Source organism: Chlorocebus sabaeus, chromosome 10, assembly GCF_047675955.1.
Source record: "Chlorocebus sabaeus isolate Y175 chromosome 10, mChlSab1.0.hap1, whole genome shotgun sequence".
Classification (NCBI taxonomy): Eukaryota; Metazoa; Chordata; class Mammalia; order Primates; family Cercopithecidae; genus Chlorocebus; species Chlorocebus sabaeus.
Genome location: NC_132913.1, coordinates 120,411,120 through 120,430,115, shown reverse-complemented (window position 1 = coordinate 120,430,115; position 18,996 = coordinate 120,411,120). Strand labels below are relative to the sequence as shown.

At 49.5% G+C, this 18,996-nt stretch overlaps 1 protein-coding gene across 1 annotated transcript in view; it reads left to right on the top strand.

The window, feature by feature from the left end:
- The window catches only part of NGEF (neuronal guanine nucleotide exchange factor), a 48,543-nt gene that overhangs the window by 15,100 nt on the left and 14,447 nt on the right, over positions 1-18,996 (top strand). The window contains exons 4-5 of the mRNA XM_007966680.3: positions 16,940-17,100; positions 18,777-18,929. Of these exons, the coding sequence (XP_007964871.1) occupies positions 16,940-17,100; positions 18,777-18,929 (314 nt within the window). The remainder of the gene's footprint in view (positions 1-16,939; positions 17,101-18,776; positions 18,930-18,996) is intronic.

Sequence of the window (18,996 nt, the reverse complement as noted above, 5' to 3'; positions counted from 1 at the left end):
AGTCATAGAAAGTATGTTCGCTGACCCTAATGGAATTACACTAGAAATCAGTAACAAAGATAACAGAAAATCTCCAAACACTTGGAAATTAACACACTTCTCAATAATCCCTGGGTCAAGGAGGAAGTTGCAAGGAGAGTTATAAATATTTTGAAATGACTGAAAATGAATCCGCAGCATACCAAAGTTGGTGGGAGGCAGCAAAAGCAATGTTTTGAAGCAGATTTATAGCATTATACTTATTTAGGAAAGCAGATAGCTTTCAAAACAATAACCTAAGCTTTCACATTAAGAAACTGGGCCGGGGGCCGGGCGCGGTGGCTCAAGCCTGTAATCCCAGCACTTTGGGAGGCCGAGACGAGCGGATCACGAGGTCAGGAGATCGAGACCATCCTGGCTAACACAGTGAAACCCCGTCTCTACTAAAAAATACAAAAAACTAGCCGGGCGAGGTGGCGGGCGCCTGTAGTCCCAGCTATTCGGGAGGCTGAGGCAGGAGAATGGCGTAAACCCGGGAGGCAGAGCTTGCAGTGAGCTGAGATCCAGCCACTGCACTCCAGCCCAGGCGACAGAGCGAGACTCCGTCTCAAAAAAAAAAAAAAAAAAAAAAAAAAAAGAAACTGGGCCGGGGAAAGGGCAAAACCAAAGCAAGTGGAAGGAAAGAAATAATACATATGAGAGCAAGAATCAACAACATGGAAAATTTTTTAAAATATAGAGAAAATCAGTGAAACCAAAACTGAATTCTTTGAAAAGATTAATAAAATTAATAAATCTCTATCAAGATTGACCAAAAAGAAGAAGATATAAATGACCAATATCAGAAACGGAAAAGGAGACATGATGAATCCTCAAGACATTTAAAGGGTAATAAATTATGAACCTTGGGCAAACCTCATACTTAGTGGTGAAGGACTGAATGCTTTTCCCCTAAGATTAGGAACAAGGGAAAGCTGTCTGTTCCTTCACCGCTCCCATTCCTATTCAACATCATTGTGAAAATCCTAGCCAGTGCAGTAAGGCAAGAAAAAGAAATAAAAGGCATAGAGATTAGAAAGGAATAAGTAAAACTGCCCCAGTCACAGATGACATGTTTACTTGAAAAATCCCAAAGAATCTACCACAAAAGCCTCTTAGAACTAATAGTGATTTTTAGCAAGGTTGCCAGATACGAGGCCAACATACAAATATCAGTCATATCTCTGTATTCTAGCAGTGAACAATTAGAAACCGAAATTAAAATTCTCATACCATTTACAATAGCTGCTCCCAACATGAAATATGCATACATCTAACGAAACATGTACAGGATCTCTGTGCTGAAAACTGCAAATCAGTGAGGAGAGAAATCAAATAAAATGTAAATAAATCAAGAGACAAACTGTTCATGGATTGAAAGATTCAACAGAGTAAAGATGTTAATTCTCTTCCCATATTGATCTATACATTCAGTGCAACTCAATCAAAATCTCAGTATTTTCTCTGGTCATAGACAAAATTATCCTAAAATTTATCAGTAAAGGCAAGATAACTAGAATAGCCCTGAACAGTTTTGAAAAATAATAAAGCTGAAGGGGTCATACTATCTGATTTTAAGACAACTAACAAGTTTACAGTAGTCAAGGCACTGGGGTATTCATGAAATTACAGACACATAGATCACTGGAATAGAATAGAAAGTTCAGAAATAAACCCACACAAATATGGCTGATTGATTTTTGGCAAAAGGACAAAAGCAAATTAATGGAAAAAAGACAGTCTTTTCAACAAATATTGAACGTTGATGCTGGAACCATTGGATACATATATGCAAAAACATTAACCTCAACTTAAACCTCATGCCTTATACAAAAATTAACTCAAAATGGGTCATGAATCTAAATGTAAAATGCAAAACTTTAAAACTTTTAGAGGAAAACATAGGAGAAACCTTTATAACCTGAGGTTAAACAAAAAAAATTGATCAATTGGTCTTGATCAAAGTTAAAAACTTTTGCTGTGCAAAAGACACTTAAGAGAATGAAAAGAGAAGCTACAGATGGGGAGGAAATATTTGTAAATTACTTAACTGATAAAGGACTTGCATCCAGAATACACAAAAGAACTCGAAACTCAACAGCAAAAAAAGAGCAATCCAGTTTAAAAATGTGCAAAAGACTTAAATACATACTTCACCAAAGGAGATATGTAGAAGGCAAGTAAGTGCTACACACTTGCTTACAAAAATCTTTAAAATCAGGGCAGTCCCAAGTGCTGGTGTGCACACACAGCATACATTGCTGGAACTCTCCTACATGGCTGGTGAGGTCACAAAATGGTGCAGCCACGATGAGAGTTGGTGGTTTCTTACCAAGTTAAACATGCATTTATCATACTACCAAACAGCCCCGCCCTGTAGCAGCATCTCATCAGTGGCCCTGTTGACTTTGGGGCTGGATAATTATTTGTTGCAGGGGCTGTCTTGTGTGTCATGGGATGTCTAGCACAGGGGTCCCCAACCCCCCCCCATTACCCCTCCACCCTCACCCCTCACCATACAGCAGGAGGTGAGTGGCAGGTGAGCAACCAAAGCTTCATCTGTATTTACGGCTATACTTCTCATAGGAGTGCAAACCCTACTGTGAACTGCACATGCGAGGGATCTAGGTTGTGCGCTCCTTATGAGACTCTAATTGCACCTTATGAAAATCTAATACCTGATGATCTGAGGTGGAACAGTTTCATCCAGCCCCCTCCGACCCCTGGTCTGTGGAAGAATTGTCTTTCACAAAACCAGTCCCTGATGTTCAAAAAATTGGGGACCATTGGTCTAGCAGCATCCTTGGCCACTACTCACTAGATGCAACCTTCCCCCCAATCGTGACAAGCAAAATTGTCTCTAAACTTAGCTGAATGTCCCCTGGAGAGCAAAATTGCTCCTGGTTGGGAATCACTGGCCTAGAGAAATAATAACTTACGTTCACAGAAAAACGTGTACATGAATGCATGCTTATAATCACCGAAGACTGGAAACGAGCCAAAGGTCCTTCAACAGATAGAGAGAAAATAAACCAGTACATCCATATGTTGGTGTGTACCACGCAATAAAAAGGATGGAACTACTGATATGCGACAACATCGACATTTCTCAAAGGCATCTTGTTGAGCAAAAGAAATGAGAAAGGTTCCACGCTGTGTGGTTCCATTTCTATGACATTCTGAAAGAGACCACACTAGTGGCAGAAAACAGATCGCGTTGGCAAAGAGTGGGTGCCAGGAGTGAAGGATGCGGAAAGTGTGGCAAGATGGGATGGTTGCCCAGGGGTTAGGTGTTGGGGGAACGTGGGGAGATGGGATGGTTGCCCAAGGGTTAGGTGTGGGGGGAGCGTGGGGAGACGGGATGGCTGAGTGGGTTGTGGGGAGTGTTGGAACTGTTGAGCATCCTGATTATATTGTGGGTTACACAAACCTGCAGATACGTTAGAATTCATAGAACTGTACACCCCCCAAAAGTCCACTTTTTACTGCATGATAATTTTATCATGCAGTAAAACATCAAAAAGATGGAATATGTTCCATTTTATTGTATATGACCTAACAAAATAAGTATTACCCCCTCCAAAAAAATTAAAATGCAGACCTATCTCGCCGTGAGTTAAGGTAAAAAAAAAATACATAAAACATAAGCAAATCAAATCTGGAGATAGATTAAATGAATAATATACATTAAGCAAGGATGAATTAATGCAAAGATAGGTTAATATTTAGATGTTTGGGGCCAAAATTTCATACTGATAGGTCAGAGGAGAAAAATGCATGGATCTTCAAAAAGGATGGAAAAGAAAGGAGTACACTATTACCATCTAGATAAAACTCAGAGGGATACTTTTTTGAGATTTATAAAGAAAATTTCAAATTTATAGCTAAAATCATACGTAATAAAAAACTGTTGGTGGCAATAAAGGCAAGACGCAGTGCCTACTAACACGATTCAGTGTTGCCCTGGAAGCTCTGTCCAAGGTAATAAGATGAGGAAAGGAGTAGGAGAGAAAGCCAGAAAGAAGGAATGTCTTTATCTACCATTATCTACCAGTTATGGTTTCCTACTTAAAAAACCCGAGGGAATCAAATAAAAGTACCGGACCTGGTAAGGCAGTTCCAGGAGGTGCTGGTTGTAAGATAAACATGCAAAAATTAGTTGTTTTCATATACATCAGCAAAACCCAGATTTCAGTCAATTAGAAAGCTCTGTCAATAAGAAAAACATGAGCACCCCAAAGAAAACTGGGCAAAGCAATTCACATTTTAAAAGTACAAATGGGTCAGATGAGAATATATCCTGGCAATGAAAAAAAAAAACAACCCAAGAACAAAAGCAAAAAAAGTACAAATGGTGCAGAGTATGGTGGCTCATGCTTATAATCCCAGCACTTTGGGAGGCTGAGGTAGAAGGAGTGGTTTTAGCCCAGGGGTTCGAGACCAGCCTGGGCAACATCGCAAGACCCTATCTCCACAAAAATAACTAACTAAATAAAATTTTAATACAAATGGCCAATGAGTACATGAAAAAAGAAAGAAAAATCAAACTCACTAACATAGAGACTTAAATATATATATTTAAAACCTAGTGTTGAGGGACTCTAAATGAGCACTTTCAGACACAGCCAATAAGAAGAGTATATTTGTATCAAAACCCCAGTAATAGTATATTTGCTTACTTTCTAGTGCTTCTATTTCTAGAAATTTATCTTGCAAAATAATCAGACATGTGTATAAATATTTATTAGCATATTCATCACAGCAAAAAGTTACGGGAAGAATAAGGAGAAGAAACCTATATGCCCAATGGCAGGGGGATTGTTTAGTAAGATGATATACAGTTGTTTAAAGATGCAAACATTGTATTTATTTTATTTTTTATTTTTGGTGTGTGACTGAGTCTCACTCTGTTGTCCAGACTGGAGTGCAGTGGTACGATCTCGGCTCACTGAAGCCTCCGCCTCCCGGGTTCGAGCGATTCTCCTGCCTCAGCCTTGTGAGTAGCTGGGATTATAAGCACTCACCACAACACCTGGCTAATTTTTTGTATTTTTGGTAGAGATGGAATTTCACCATGTTGGCCAGGCTGGTGTCGGACTCTTGACCTCAGGTGATCTCCTGCCTCGGCCCCCCAAAGTGCTGAGATTACAGGCGTGAGCCACCGTGCCCGGCCCAAAGAGGCAAACGTTTAAAAACGTGTTTTTAAAAAATGAATAACGTGAATGTTCAAGATATACAAAGTTTTTTAAAAAGCAAAATAGAACATTTCATCTATAGTGAGAAGGCGTAGAAAATAAAGATTTTTTTACTTCCTTTTATGCATGTTTGCAAATTCCAGTTAATCAGATGTAGATTTTTAAAAATAAATGAGGATGACCGAACTGATGCGAAATCCAGTCACATTTCGTAGTGAATAATGTGAGCACATGGGTTTCAGCGTGTCACTCTGATTTTTTATTGTCTGACTTTTTATGTTAAAGACATTTCATGTGCTCCTCTTTTGTTAATATCTGATAATGGACACAAAACCGGGATCTTCAGATTGCATGTTCCAAATCAGTGACTTCTGTATCAGATCTTTTTTTTCAGTCTATTTATCAAAGCAAGACAGGCAACTTGGACTGCCAGCACAATCTGTTGTCAGGAACTCTCCTCTTTTTCTTTAGCTACAAAAGCAGCAGGTCGCGCTGAATTACTGTTCACACAAGGAAAACACCCTACAATGATGGCCTTTTGGTAGGCTTAATCAGTCACGGGGGAGCCAGAATTTCAGAACAAAATACTATAGTATGTTTCCCTCCTTTTAAAGTAAAGATTATCTAGTTGAAATGGGAAAGAGTTCCCGTGTAGGACTTTTTCAGTTTATTAATAGTTTGTTGTTGTTGTTTGTTTTTTTATTTAGAGACAAGGTCTCACTCTGTGGCCCAGGCGGGAGTGCAGTGGTATGATCACAGCTCACTGAAGCCTTGAACTCCTGGGTTCAAGTGATCCTCCTGCCTCAGCCTTTCAAGTAACTGGGACTACAGGTGTGCACCACCACCACCCCAGGCTAACTTTTAAAATTTTTTTGAAGAGATGGGGTCTTGCTGTGTTGCCCGGGCTATTCTTGAACTCCTGGGCTCATGCAATCCTCCTGCCTCAGCCTCCCAAAGTGCTGGGATTATAGGTGTGAGCCAGCATGCTAGGCCTCAGTTTTTGTTTTTTTAATTTGTCCTGAAGCTCTTGGTCCCACACTTTTGGGGATGGTGTTTTAGTTACTGTTTGAGAACCCAACAGTTGGAGGAAATAATTAGGCATAGATTCAAATTAAAAGGTTGAGAAGGGGCTGGGCACGGTGGCTCACACCTGTAATCCCAGCACTTTGGGAGACCGAAGGCGGTGGATCACCTGAGGTCAGGAGTTGGAGACCAGCCTGGCCAACATGGTGAAACCCCGTCTCTACTAAAAATATAAAAATTAGCCTAGCGTGGTGGTGCATGCCTGTAGTCCCAGCTACTCCAGAGGCTGAGGCAGGAGAATCCCTTGAACCCAGGAGGCAGAGGTTGCAGTGAGCTGAGATTGCTCCACTGCACTCCAGCCTGGGTGACAGAGCCAGATTCCATCTCAAAAAAAGAAAAAGAAAGGTTCGGAAGGAGACAAGGGTAGGGTGTCCCAAGATGGGAGGGCAGGGGGCTTTCCTGGAAAGCGGTGGGAAGTGAGGGACACAGAATTGTCCTGATGGACAATAAGAGGCAAAGAGAAGAGAGTAGGACTACGGGGGGTGGGGACCATCATCCCAGCTGACAGAATGTCAGTTTCACTCAACCCTTCCAACACTGGGAACCTGGTGTCAAGAAATGAAGGAGAAACTGGAGGTGCCCGGAGCAGCCACTCCTTTGGTGATGCTGGGTCACGTCCCCAGCCTCTGCAAGAACCTGCCTCTGCAAAGGAGCTAGAGAAAGATGGACTTGCCACAGTCCCTGGTCTTGGTGGGCTGGGCGTGGAGCTGGAAAAGTGAGCAGGGGTAATGTGAGGCTCTCCAGGGAGCAGGGACACACACTCGAATGTGCACAGCCTGCCCAGGCTGGGGGTGCAGCTCGGCCCCTGCACGCCCAGACAGGACTCATGGCCAACCACACATGCAGCCTAACCACAGGGCAGCGAATTGTCTTTTGTTTCGGTAGATGCTGGGTCTTGCTGTGTTGCCCGGACTGTAGTTTTTGCAGCTGTAAGTTGCGATGCAGCTCAGTCTGCATCTGTGCAGCCTCTGACATACAGAGTTGTATTTTGGTTGTTTTCTAGCCTGTTTTCACAACTTAGAACTTAAACGTATTTACTTTCCCCACTCCCAAAAGAAAATTGTGCCTTTTAGACAGAAATTACTTAGGATTTTAATATGATGTTCCCCTATCCAAAAAATTAAATTGTGATTATTATTTAATTTACCAACTGTTACTGAATTATATGTTTTTCTGTTTAGATTAAACCCTCAGCAATTCAGCAGATGAGTCCTACAGTGGCAGATGGCTGGGAGTTTTTCTTGATGTTTTGAGGTGGATGTGGCCATTACCTAAAATATCAGCTAGGCATTAGAAAGCAAATACCAATACCTATTTTAACAAAGTAGCAAAGTAGGCAAGTAGCATTTTTTTTTTTAATTCATCTTTTGGTTAACAAATGTATGCACCTGATAGGAAGTTCAAAAGGTACAAAAGGACTCTCAGTGAAAGTCTCCCAGTCCTGTCCCTGGGCCACCCAGTTCCCTCGTCGGACACATATTCGGGGGGGGGGGGGGTGTGTGTGTGTGCCCACCCTCATGCCACACAAATGTAAACTACTATCAAAATATTCATCATAACTTTCCATCTCCATCCAAATAGAGCACCCTCATTTTGGCAGTTTTCTGGGCTCCATTGTTTAGATGTTCCATAATGTATTTAACCCATCCCCGTTGATGGAAATACCGGGTACCGAGGGTGTTCGTTGCAGCATTATTTTTACTAATGGAAGATTGAACCTCTACACAGTGGAATGCTAAGGGAATTGCTAAGTGGGATTGTTGGGTGAAAGGTTAAATGTTCTTTAAGTTTTGAGAGGGTATCACCTAATTGCCTTTACACACTAGCCACATATGAGTGTGCCTATCCCCTGCCAGTAACGTGGTGCATGACCCAGATGTTTCATCTTTACCCAATGTGCTAGATTAAAAATTGTATCTCATTATGGTTTTTGTTTTGTTTTGTATTAAGACAGAGTCTCACTCTATCACTTAGGCTGAAGTGCAGTGGTGCGATCTCAGCTCACTGCAACCTCCACCTCCCGGGTTCAAGCGATTTTTCCACTGCAGCCTCCCGAGTAGCTGGGATTACAGACACCCGCCACCACGCCTGGCTAATTTTTTCTATTTTCAGTAGAGACAGGGTTTCACCATATTGGCCAAGATGGTCTCAAACTCCTGGTCTCAGGTGATCCACCCGCCTGGGCCTCCCAGAGTATTGGGATTACAGGTGTGAACCACCGCGCCAGGCTTCGTTGTGGTTTTAACATAACATTTCTCTTGCCATGAGGCAGGCTGGACATGTTCTCAAGCATGTGTCTTTTTAAATTTATACACACTTATTTTAGTATGTAAACACTTTTGCAAATGATTTTATTAACAGGTCATCTTGAGAAAGCTTAGTAATTGGCATTTGTGATGTGTGTGAATGCTGAGGCTTGGGTTTGGGCCCCCAGCGCCAGCATCCCATGGTTACGTTGAATATGTGACTCCCCTCATCCCTTAGCAACCCGAGGGGGTAGCTGTCGCTCCTCCATCAGACAGCCGAGCCCCCGCTCCCCACGCTGCTCACGGGACCTGCTCAGTCTGGCCTTGAATTCACTAAAGACTGCACTGCAGCCGGCTGGGCTCGGGCTCTGGAGTTCGACTTCATCATCATTGTTTGCAGAAGAAGGATAGCCTTTGAGGGGTTTCTTCTTAACTGGAAGCCTTTTAAAGTCACTTCTGTGCATCCAGATGCCTGCAGCGTATAAATGACTGCACCAGCAGCAGGCACTGAGGCAACTTTGTGACCTTGCTGCTGAGTCATCTTGGGGAACAGAGGATATGAATCACCGCAGGGGCAGGGCGGCTGCAGTGAGAGGACCCTGAGGGGCTGGAGCAGAGAGTGGAGAGCTTGGCAGCGCCTGGCCACCCCGGCTCTGGCTCTGTCCCCAGCTGCTAGAGGAGAGAGAGGAGTGGGCTGTGGTGGTCCCCACACCACAACTTAGTAATTGGCATTTGTGATGTGTGTGAGTGATGAGGCTTGGGTTTGGGCCCCCAGCGCCTGCCTCCCATGGCTACGTTGAATATGCGACTCCCCTTGTGCCTTAGCAACCCTCAGCACACCCCAGCCACTGCCCTGCCGAGGACAGACTCAGGCCAGGTCTTCAGCAGGCCCAGGTGGCCCTGCTAGCTCCCACCAGCATATTGGAGACAGGGAGCCTGGATGGTAGGGCCTGTGCTGAGGTGCCACGGTGACATCACACGGCCTCTAAGGGAGCCCAGGAGGGACACCTTAGACCCTCAGCATTCTGCCTGGCCTTCTCTTCGTCCCCTCCCTCCCTCCAGGCAAAAGCCAGTGAACTAAGTTGGGCTCCAGGCCAGCACCCTGATGCCCAGGACTGGGGGTGACCCGTGTGGGGAGGGCCTGGCACACGGGTGGATGGGAAGGGACCTCCCAGAACCCTTGCGGGGAAGGGGCTACGTTTTGTTTCCTGATCATGAGGAAGGTGGAGGGCAGCCAGTGAGCCCACCCCTTCAGTCCACAGTCTGCCGGCCTTTGGCTCCGACCCCGGCAGATGTCACCCTGGTGGGGCAGCCGCATCACCACATCACAGCGCATCGAAGGTCGCAGCATCAGAGACAGCAGTGACTTGTTAACACAGGGGTCAGGAGAAGCCACAAAACAACCCAAATCAGGCTGGAATGCACGGCTCAGGGGTCCACGGTGAACCCTGGATCATAAGGAGACCGTGTAGGTAAAGAGCCGGGAGGAGAAATCGTGCGGCCTCGAGCTTTGCTGATGGTGGGGAACGAAGGGTTGATCTGAGTGCGGAGGTAGGACTCCGAGGACAGACACTGTGGGCCTGGCCGGCCAGGCAGCATGGCCCGTGCTTGACCGTGACCTGCAGGACAAGCTGAACTGCCTTCAATAATGGAGTTGGGGCCTGTGGGCTGCGTGAAAGCCCATCGCTCTGTGGGTGTTAGGCCTGGCCTTCCGCCTTTCTCCATCGGAAGTAGGTTGGCTTCCTCCAGACTTTTTTTGGTGTCCGGGTTCCTCTTTTGTGACCTCTTGCTGATGGGTTGGGGGTCTCCTTTGTTTTTCAAATGTGTCACTTGAACAGGGTGGTGTAGGCGGCCCTAACTCCGGGACCTGGCTGGTCCTGAGGCCACAGGATGTCACCACCCCAGAGCAGCCCAGTGACCCGTGCTGCCTGAGAGGGGGCCTGCCCACCTGGCCTCAGGCCCTGGTCCTGCCCCCGCAGGCAGCGTGGCTCCCAGTGCCTCTGTGGGCCGCTCTCCATCCCGTGGGCGCCATGCTGGCCCAGGGCCCCCAGTCTTGGAATTCTCTGGACTCCCTGTCACTGGAGGGCCGGGGAGATGCTCCCTGAATGAGGCTAACCCCGTTATCTGCGACTCTCCACAGTGAGGGGCAAAGCTGTGTCAGTCAGAGAAAATCAAGATTTCCTGAGAAAAATACAACCCAGCTCTCCCTGAACGTGGCAGGTGCGCGCCGCGGGGTACAGACCCGGCTTCTCCCCGTGGGCCGGCTGGCCACTAGCTCAGGCTGTGCAATTCCAGCCATCCGTGATCCATCCTCACACGGCGGTCAGAGGGGATGGACTTAAAAATGGGAGCCAGAGCCTGCAGGTCCCTGCTCAATCCTCACAGTGGTGGTGCTGTCGCACCTGCACGTGCCTAGGGCCCCTGCCTCCCACCCGCTCCCGCTTCCCCCACGGCCGTCCATCTCCCGCCCCTCGTGGCGCCCGCCCCTTCTCTGCACAGGCCTTGGTGTCCCAGGGAATGGGCTTTCCTGCCCGTCTTTGGGACTCAGCCCCAATGCCAGAGCAGCGTCCCATCCCACCCTTGGTGAAGGCGGTTCCCAGATGCTGGATCAATCATAACCCCAGAACATCTGTCGGGGCTCTGAGACCGCCAGGCCCCAAGCTGAGCGTTTCTCATTGTGCACCTCACATCCTGGCAACAGCCTGATGAGGCCAGGACTGTTCTTCCCATTTGGCAAATATGGAAACTGAGGCTTAGCAGGATTGAGGAATCCCATCCACAGCAGAGACTCTGGCTAAGTCCCAAGGTCAAGGCTGTGCCCATTTACTGCTCAGCTGCCCGAGGTGGACTCCAGGCGCGCCTCAGTCCTGGCGAATTGCAAAGCCACCTGGGCTGAGCCCCCTGAAGAAAGTCCAGGTTTGATCAGAGTTTAATCTTCACGAGGAATCCAAGCCAGGAATGGGCTTAGGAAAGCCAGGAAGTGTGACAAGAATACTGGCAGATAGCAACGGAGCTGAGAGCACCGTTCGGAGACCAAATGGAGATTCAGACAGTCGGGTCCAGGCTACGTGGGCATTCCCTGAGAAGGAGCTTCTGTAGCAGTGATACATACGTTCACACGCACCCTGATACACACTCACACACACACAGTCACTACTGTCATTCACACTCACATTCACTCACCTTCATACACATTCACTGTCACCTGCTCACACTCACACACACACAGTCACTACTGTCATTCACACTCACATTCACTCACCTTCATACACATTCACTGTCACCTGCTCACACTCACACACACACAGTCACTACTGTCATTCACACTCACATTCACTCACCTTCATACACATTCACTGTCACCTGCTCACACACACACAGTCACTACTGTCATTCACACTCACATTCACTCACCTTCATACACATTCACTGTCACCTGCTCACACTCACACACACACAGTCACTACTGTCATTCACACTCACATTCACTCACCTTCATACACATTCACTGTCACCTGCTCACACTCACACACACAGCCACACATTCACGCTCACACATTCACACCCACCTTCATACACACTCATTTACACGGTCACACGTAATACATTTGCACACACATTTACACCCACCCTCATACACACATTCACTCACATACTCATTCCCACATGTTCACACACATACACCACCCATTCACACACACATTCACTCACATTCACGCCCACCCTCATACGCACCCGTTCACATTCACTCATTCACACCCACCCTTGTACACACTCATTCACACACTGTCACATACACGCATTCACACACATTCACACCCTCATACACGTTTAGTCACGTGCATGCTCATTCACTCATACATCCATACACTCATACACACTACTACGTGCCCCCACACACACGTTCACTTACACGCTCTCACAGCCACACCCATATACACGTTGACCCACATTCACTTACACACACACCCATATACACACACTCACACATGCTCTCACACACCCATATACACATTCACTCATTCACTTACATGCTGTCACACACTCATATACACATTCACCCACAATCACATACGCTCTCACAGCCACACCCATATACACATTCACCCACAATCTCCCATATACACACTGTCATTCCTTCACACTCACACCCTGACTCGCATATGTGTATGCACACATACGCTCATTCCCACTCGCCCTCACAGGCTCACACTGCCTTCCACTACCCTGGGACGAAAGTGCCATGGGAAGGCAGTCTTGCCGTGTTCGTGGCTGAGTGCCCAGTGCCTAGACCAGTGCCTGGTGCTCAGCAGATGCTCAGTGAGCATTTGTGGAGTGAAGGAATGAACGAGTGAATGAATGAAGAGTGAGCAGAGCCTGGATCCCTTGTCAGCTCTATGATGCCATGCAGAGGCTTAAAAGAGAGCAGCAGTAATATTAACAAGGAAAAGATAGCCACATCAACACGACAAATAATTTGACATACAAAATGAAGACAAACAGCCTGGAAGCTAAAATTCACAGGTGACATTGCCTGTAAGTGGATGTGGAGGGGTGAGAGGTCCAGGAAATGAGACTCAGCCATACCAATTAGCGGGGATTCAGGCCAAGGCCCACAGCTGAAAGGCCCTACCTGCCATTGCCCCCGGCCCTGAAGATCAGGACAAAGATACTGTCGGCCAGAAGATCCGGGTGATCCAGAGCCAGGGTGTCACCCCAGGTGTCTCTAGCATGTGTCCTTCAGGGCTATATGGTTTAATGGCATGCTTTTCTGTGATGTGGCGCTGTGGGCATGGGGGTTTCCCCTTGGTATCATTAGTATCAGTTTTGTGAGTTATGTTTGCTTAGAACTTGGGAGCTGTAACTGCTTGACATTTTCTTAGGAAACTTAAATTTAGCAGCAGGAAAATGAATTCATAACAGCATCTGTAGCAGAGAAGCTTCTGGGAAACTGGCTGCCCGTCATAGCCTCACTTTTGTGTTGGCGGACACTGGCCGACCCGGGGTCTGCTGCCAGTCAGCTCTGGGCTGCAGTTCTGCTGCTTTGAGGCCCGCTGTGTGTGCTTGCTGTGGCTGCTTTTTAGGTAGATGAGGCAGACGTGACGTGGGGATGGCCACGGAGAGGCCACAGGCTCATTTGAGCATCTCATCTCTGACCATCGCTGACTCAAGTCAGGTGCAGACCCTGGGGGCCGGGTGGGCCCTGGCTGCTAATGGTGGTTCGGGGTCTGCAGTTGGCCGCTGGTCCTGGAATAACATCACTGTGAACACTCTGTGGGGTGTTCCCAGCTTCCAGATTTGTCCCTTATTTTAGAGTGCTCTGTCAGGTGGGTGGGTGGGCAGAGCTTTGAAGGGAAGCAGCAGTGAGAGCTCCCGCAGGCGGGCATCAAATGCCCAGCAAACCCCTGCGCTGCCTGGGAAGTGGCAGCATCTCCGCTCCTCCAGCATCCAGCCATGTGACTTTGGGGACGCAACTTCACTTCTCTGTGTCTGTTTCCTTTTGGTAAAACGGGAGCTTCTGTCTCTCCTTCCTGGGGGACCTGGGAGGATTAAGTGAAACGGCCTGCAAAACCCCACCACTCCAGAGCCTACTGCGTTCGGGGAACAAATGCCTCTAATACTGGAGCTCCTGCTTTCATGCCAAAGCCCTGAGCCCTGGGTCAGGCTCTGATGAGTGGAGAAACTGGAGGGCGGCCCTAAAAGGAGTGAGGCAGGGGATGGGCAGGACCCTGGGGAAGGGGCCAGACCCCACCCCACCCCCCTACCCCACCCCAAACCTCACCCTGCCCCACCCCTACCCTCGCCCCTGCCCCCACCCCTATCCCCACCTTCATCCTCACCCTCACCCCCACCCCTACTCCCACCCTTATCCCTACCCTCACCTCCACTCGTAACCCACTCTCACCCCTACCCTCATCCTTACCCCTAACCTCACCCTCACCCCTGAACCCACCCCTATCCCCACCCTCACCTTCACCCCCACCCTTACTCCCACCTTTACCCCTACCCTCACCCTTACCCCCACTTCTACCCCCACCCTCACCTCTACCCTCATCCTCACCCCTACCCCCCCCACCCCTACCCTCAACCTTACCCCCACCCCTACCATCACCGTCACCCCGACCCTCACCCCTAACGCCACCCCTACCCTCAACCCTACCGTCACCCTCAACCTCCACCTCACCCCTACCTCACCTTCACACCTACCCTCACCCCTACCCCCACCCTCACCCCTATCCCCCCACCCCTACCCTCAACCTTACCCCCACCCCTACCCTCACTGTCACACCCACCCTCACCCCTAACCCAACCCCTACCCTCACCCCACCCTCACCCTCACCTCCACCTCACCCCTACCTCACCTTCACACCTATCCTCACCCCTACCCCCACCCTTACCCCCACCCTCACCCCTACCCTCACCCTCACCCCTACCCTCCCCTTCACCCCTACCCCCACCCTCACCCCTACCCCACCCTTCACCCCACCTTCACCTTCACCCCTACCCTCACCCTCACCCCTACCTTCACCCTCACCCCCACCACCCTCACCTCTACCCTCACCCCCACCCCTACCCCTCACCCTACCCTCACCCCACCCCCTCCCTCACACCTGCCACCACCCTGACCCTTACCCCCTCCCTCACCCTCACCCCCTACTCTCAGCCTCACCCCTATCCCCACCCTCACCTCTACCCTCACCTTCACCCTTACCCCTACCCCGGGCTCCTCACTGCTCTGTTTCCATCCCTCCTCTGTGGCCGTAACAAATTACCAGAAACCGGGTGGCAGAGGATGACAGGAATTGATTCCCCCCACGGCCTGGGCAGGTCGTGCTCCCTCCGACAGCTCTGCGGAGGATCCTTCTGGCCAACTCCAACTGCTGGTGGCTGCATCAGTCCCATCTCTGTCTGTGCCTTCTCTTTGTGTCTGTGTCACTATGTCAGATCTCCCTCGGTCTCTTTTATAAAGACACCCATCATTGATTTGGGGCCAGCCTTAACCCAGGGTGATCTCATCTTGAACTCGTTGACTCAATTATGTCTGTACAGACCCTTTTCCCAAATAAGGTTCCACTCACGGGCACTGGGGTTAGGATGTGGATGTAGCTTCTGCAGGGGCCACAGTTCAACCCCCTACGTTGTCCCTCCTGGGAAGCGACTGAGGGACCTGAACCTGCCCTAAGTTAAGTCAAGGAGTATGAGAGGGTGATGGGGAAGAGGAAGGTGGGTCATTGGGTTGATTTGTAAACAAGGGAGGAAGGTGAGCCGGGATCTGCCACCTGCCCTTACAGAATGACCGGTGAGATGCAGAGCTGCTGTTAGTTCCTAGTCAGCTATTCAGAGGCTCAGTAATCAGGTAATAATAATGACATCAAATAAAGGCACCTCCAGAAAATTGATCAGGTTATGTATGGATTTCTTTCTCTCTTCCAAAATGAAAATTGCCTTATTGGTTCCATTATAAAATCAGACCATGATATATGTTCATTGTTAAATTATCAGGCGATTCAAAAGGTAAAAAGAGTAAACTTCCCCCCAGATTCCACCCCTGTGATGCTCGTGCTTGACACTGGCCCGTTTCCTCCTGATGTTTTTCTGTGTGTGGAAGAACAGGATTCCTCCCACCTGTGGGTGTGCACCCACTCATGGGCCGAACCGCCACACCCAGCTCCACACCCAGCTCCACACCCACTTCCACACCCAGCGCACAGGCGGAACCACCACACCCAGCGCATGGGCCGAGCCACCCTTGGCAGCTATTGTGTGGCTGACATCTCTTTTTTTTTTCAGAGTATCACTCTGTCACCCAGGCTGGAGTGCAGTGGCATAATCTGGGCTCACTGCAACCTCTGCCTCCCAGGTTCAAGTGATTCTCATGCCTCAGCCTCCCAAGCAGCTGGGATTACAGGCGCGTGCTACCACACCCAGCTAAGTTTCATATTTTTAGTAAAGACAGGGTTTTACCATGTTGGCCTGGGTGGTCTTGCACTCCTGACCTCAAGTGATCTGCTCACCTCAGCCTCCTAAAGTGCTGGGATGATAAGAGTGAGTCACCACGCCCAGTCTGACCTCTCTGGTTTTTGTCTTGTTTCGTCTTTTGGATCTTAGGCTGTCTCCAGTTGTCAGTGTGGTAAGTGTTCTCTCACAGAGAGTAGCCTCTGTGCCCTGTCACCTTAGGGGTAGTGTGCGTCTCAGGAAGAGTGGCCTGACTGCCATCCCTGGCCGCAGGTGTTACGCGCTGCTCCTGCAGCAGCCATCCCAGGCCCCAGCAGGAGGCGATTTTTCCCTTTCAACGCCCTGCTGAGCCTCTCTCTGCTCCTCTCTGTCTCAGCACAAGGCTAATGCCTTCGTGGAAGGCCAACTTCGGGCGGTAACCGTGGGGTCTCCCTGCCACAGGCCATGTTTGAGCTGGTCACTTCCGAGGCATCCTACTACAAGAGCCTGAACCTGCTCGTGTCCCACTTCATGGAGAACGAGCGGATGAGGAAGATCCTGCACCCGTCCGAGGCTCACATCCTCTTCTCCAACGTCCTGGATGTGCTGGCCGTCAGTGAGCGGTGAGGACGGGGGAGATAGTCACCTCCCTCAGGGCCCTTCTTCATCCCGGGGCACATGCTTGAGACACTGGTGACAAGTGCTTGATACTGGCTTCTCTACGTCCAGATGTTTGAAATGTTCCATAATAAAATATAAATAAATGAACACATACATCCAAACCTCACCACCCCTCCTGGCAGGGTGGCCAGTCACGTCCCCTTGCGTCCCTTCTCATGAGCACCTGTGCCCCACACAAAGCTCTGCGCTGAGCATCCTGCTGGCCCCAGGGTGGAGTGACACTGAGTCCAGCTCTCTCAAGCATCATACCCATGGCTGGACAGGTTTAAACCAGGCAGGTCCACGGGAGTCTTGTGACAGGGACAGAAGGTGTCCATGTAAGCTGCTCCTTACCCCAGCAGAAAGCCGTGTGCAGGTGCAGCCCTGGATTCCCACATCCTCGCCTCCTGAGTGCGTTTGCCATGGCTGGTGGAAGTGGCTGTGGGAGCTGTGCTTCCAGCAGGGACTGTGTGAAGCCTGGGCTGAGCTGCAGCGGAGGAAGAGTAGCCAGACATCTGTCCACTGAATCCTGTGAAAAGGAAAGGAACCGAATTGCGTGGCCAGGATGAAAGAGCACTTACCTTCCCCAGGGAGGCCACGGAGTTCTGCAGCCAGAAGCCACATGGGCTCAGCTGGGACAGGGCCTGGTGATCAGATGGGAAACCGAGGCGGGGCCCGGCGCAGCCCCGCTCTGAGCAGTGGGGATCTGCTCAGCATCACATGTGGCACCCTGGGAGCTGCTCGCTCTCTGTGGGCCTCCAAGTGGGTCTCTTCTCCGCATTGACACTCTCACTTCTGTCTGCAGTCCCTTCACCCCTCATGGCAGCCCCTTCTAGTGGATTCGGGAGGTGATGGCTGACTGGGGTCAGAGTGGCCTGTGAGACCCCTGGGCTTCTGCCGCGGCACTTCTTTTTTTTTTTTTTTGAGACAATTTCACTCTTGTTGCCCAGGCTGGAGTGCAATGGCATGATTTCGACTCATGGCAACCTCCGCCTCCTGAGTTCAATTCTCCTGCCTCGATCTCCTGAGTAGCTGCACTACAGGCGTCCACCACCACGCTCGGCTAATTTTTTGTATTTTTAGTAGAGACAAGGTTTCACCATGTTGGCCAGGCTGGTCTTGAACTCCTGACCTCAGGTGATCCACCCACCTTGGCCTCTGAAAGTGTTGGGATTGCAGGCATGAGCCACCGCGCCTGGCCCTGCCACGGCACTTCTGTCTTATGTACTTATTTGTATTTTACTGTGGAAAATTCCAAACATGCAGAGGTAGACGTCCATGTGCGCTGGTCACCAGCATCAGCAGTGGTCAGCCTAGGGGCCAGTCCCCACCCCCCAGGGGACCCTTCTGAAGCAGATCCCTGTGGTCATCTATTTTATCCTCAAACACATCAGCACACACCTGAAAGGTAAGGGCTCTCGGTGCTCCCAGCGCTATCAGCCCTGTGAAAACACAGTAATTCTTCAAGATGACCAAATACACCACCAGTGCTTGGTGGCCCTGCCGACGGATCTTGTCGGCCTGTACACTCACCACGCACACTGGTATGTCTAAGTCAGGCTCTCACGCTGCCCTTGGTGAGACAATCCCCCACCCTCCCCGCCGGGCACCCTCCACCCCAAGCTGCTGCCTCTCGCAGGTTCCTCCTGGAGCTGGAGCACCGGATGGAGGAGAACATTGTCATCTCTGACGTGTGCGACATCGTGTACCGTTACGCGGCCGACCACTTCTCCGTCTACATCACCTATGTCAGCAATCAGACCTACCAGGAGCGGGCCTACAAGCAGCTGCTGTGAGTGTGCCCGGCGAGGGGCTGGGGCAGGGGCGGCACCCAGCACAGCCATACCAGTGCTGGCCCA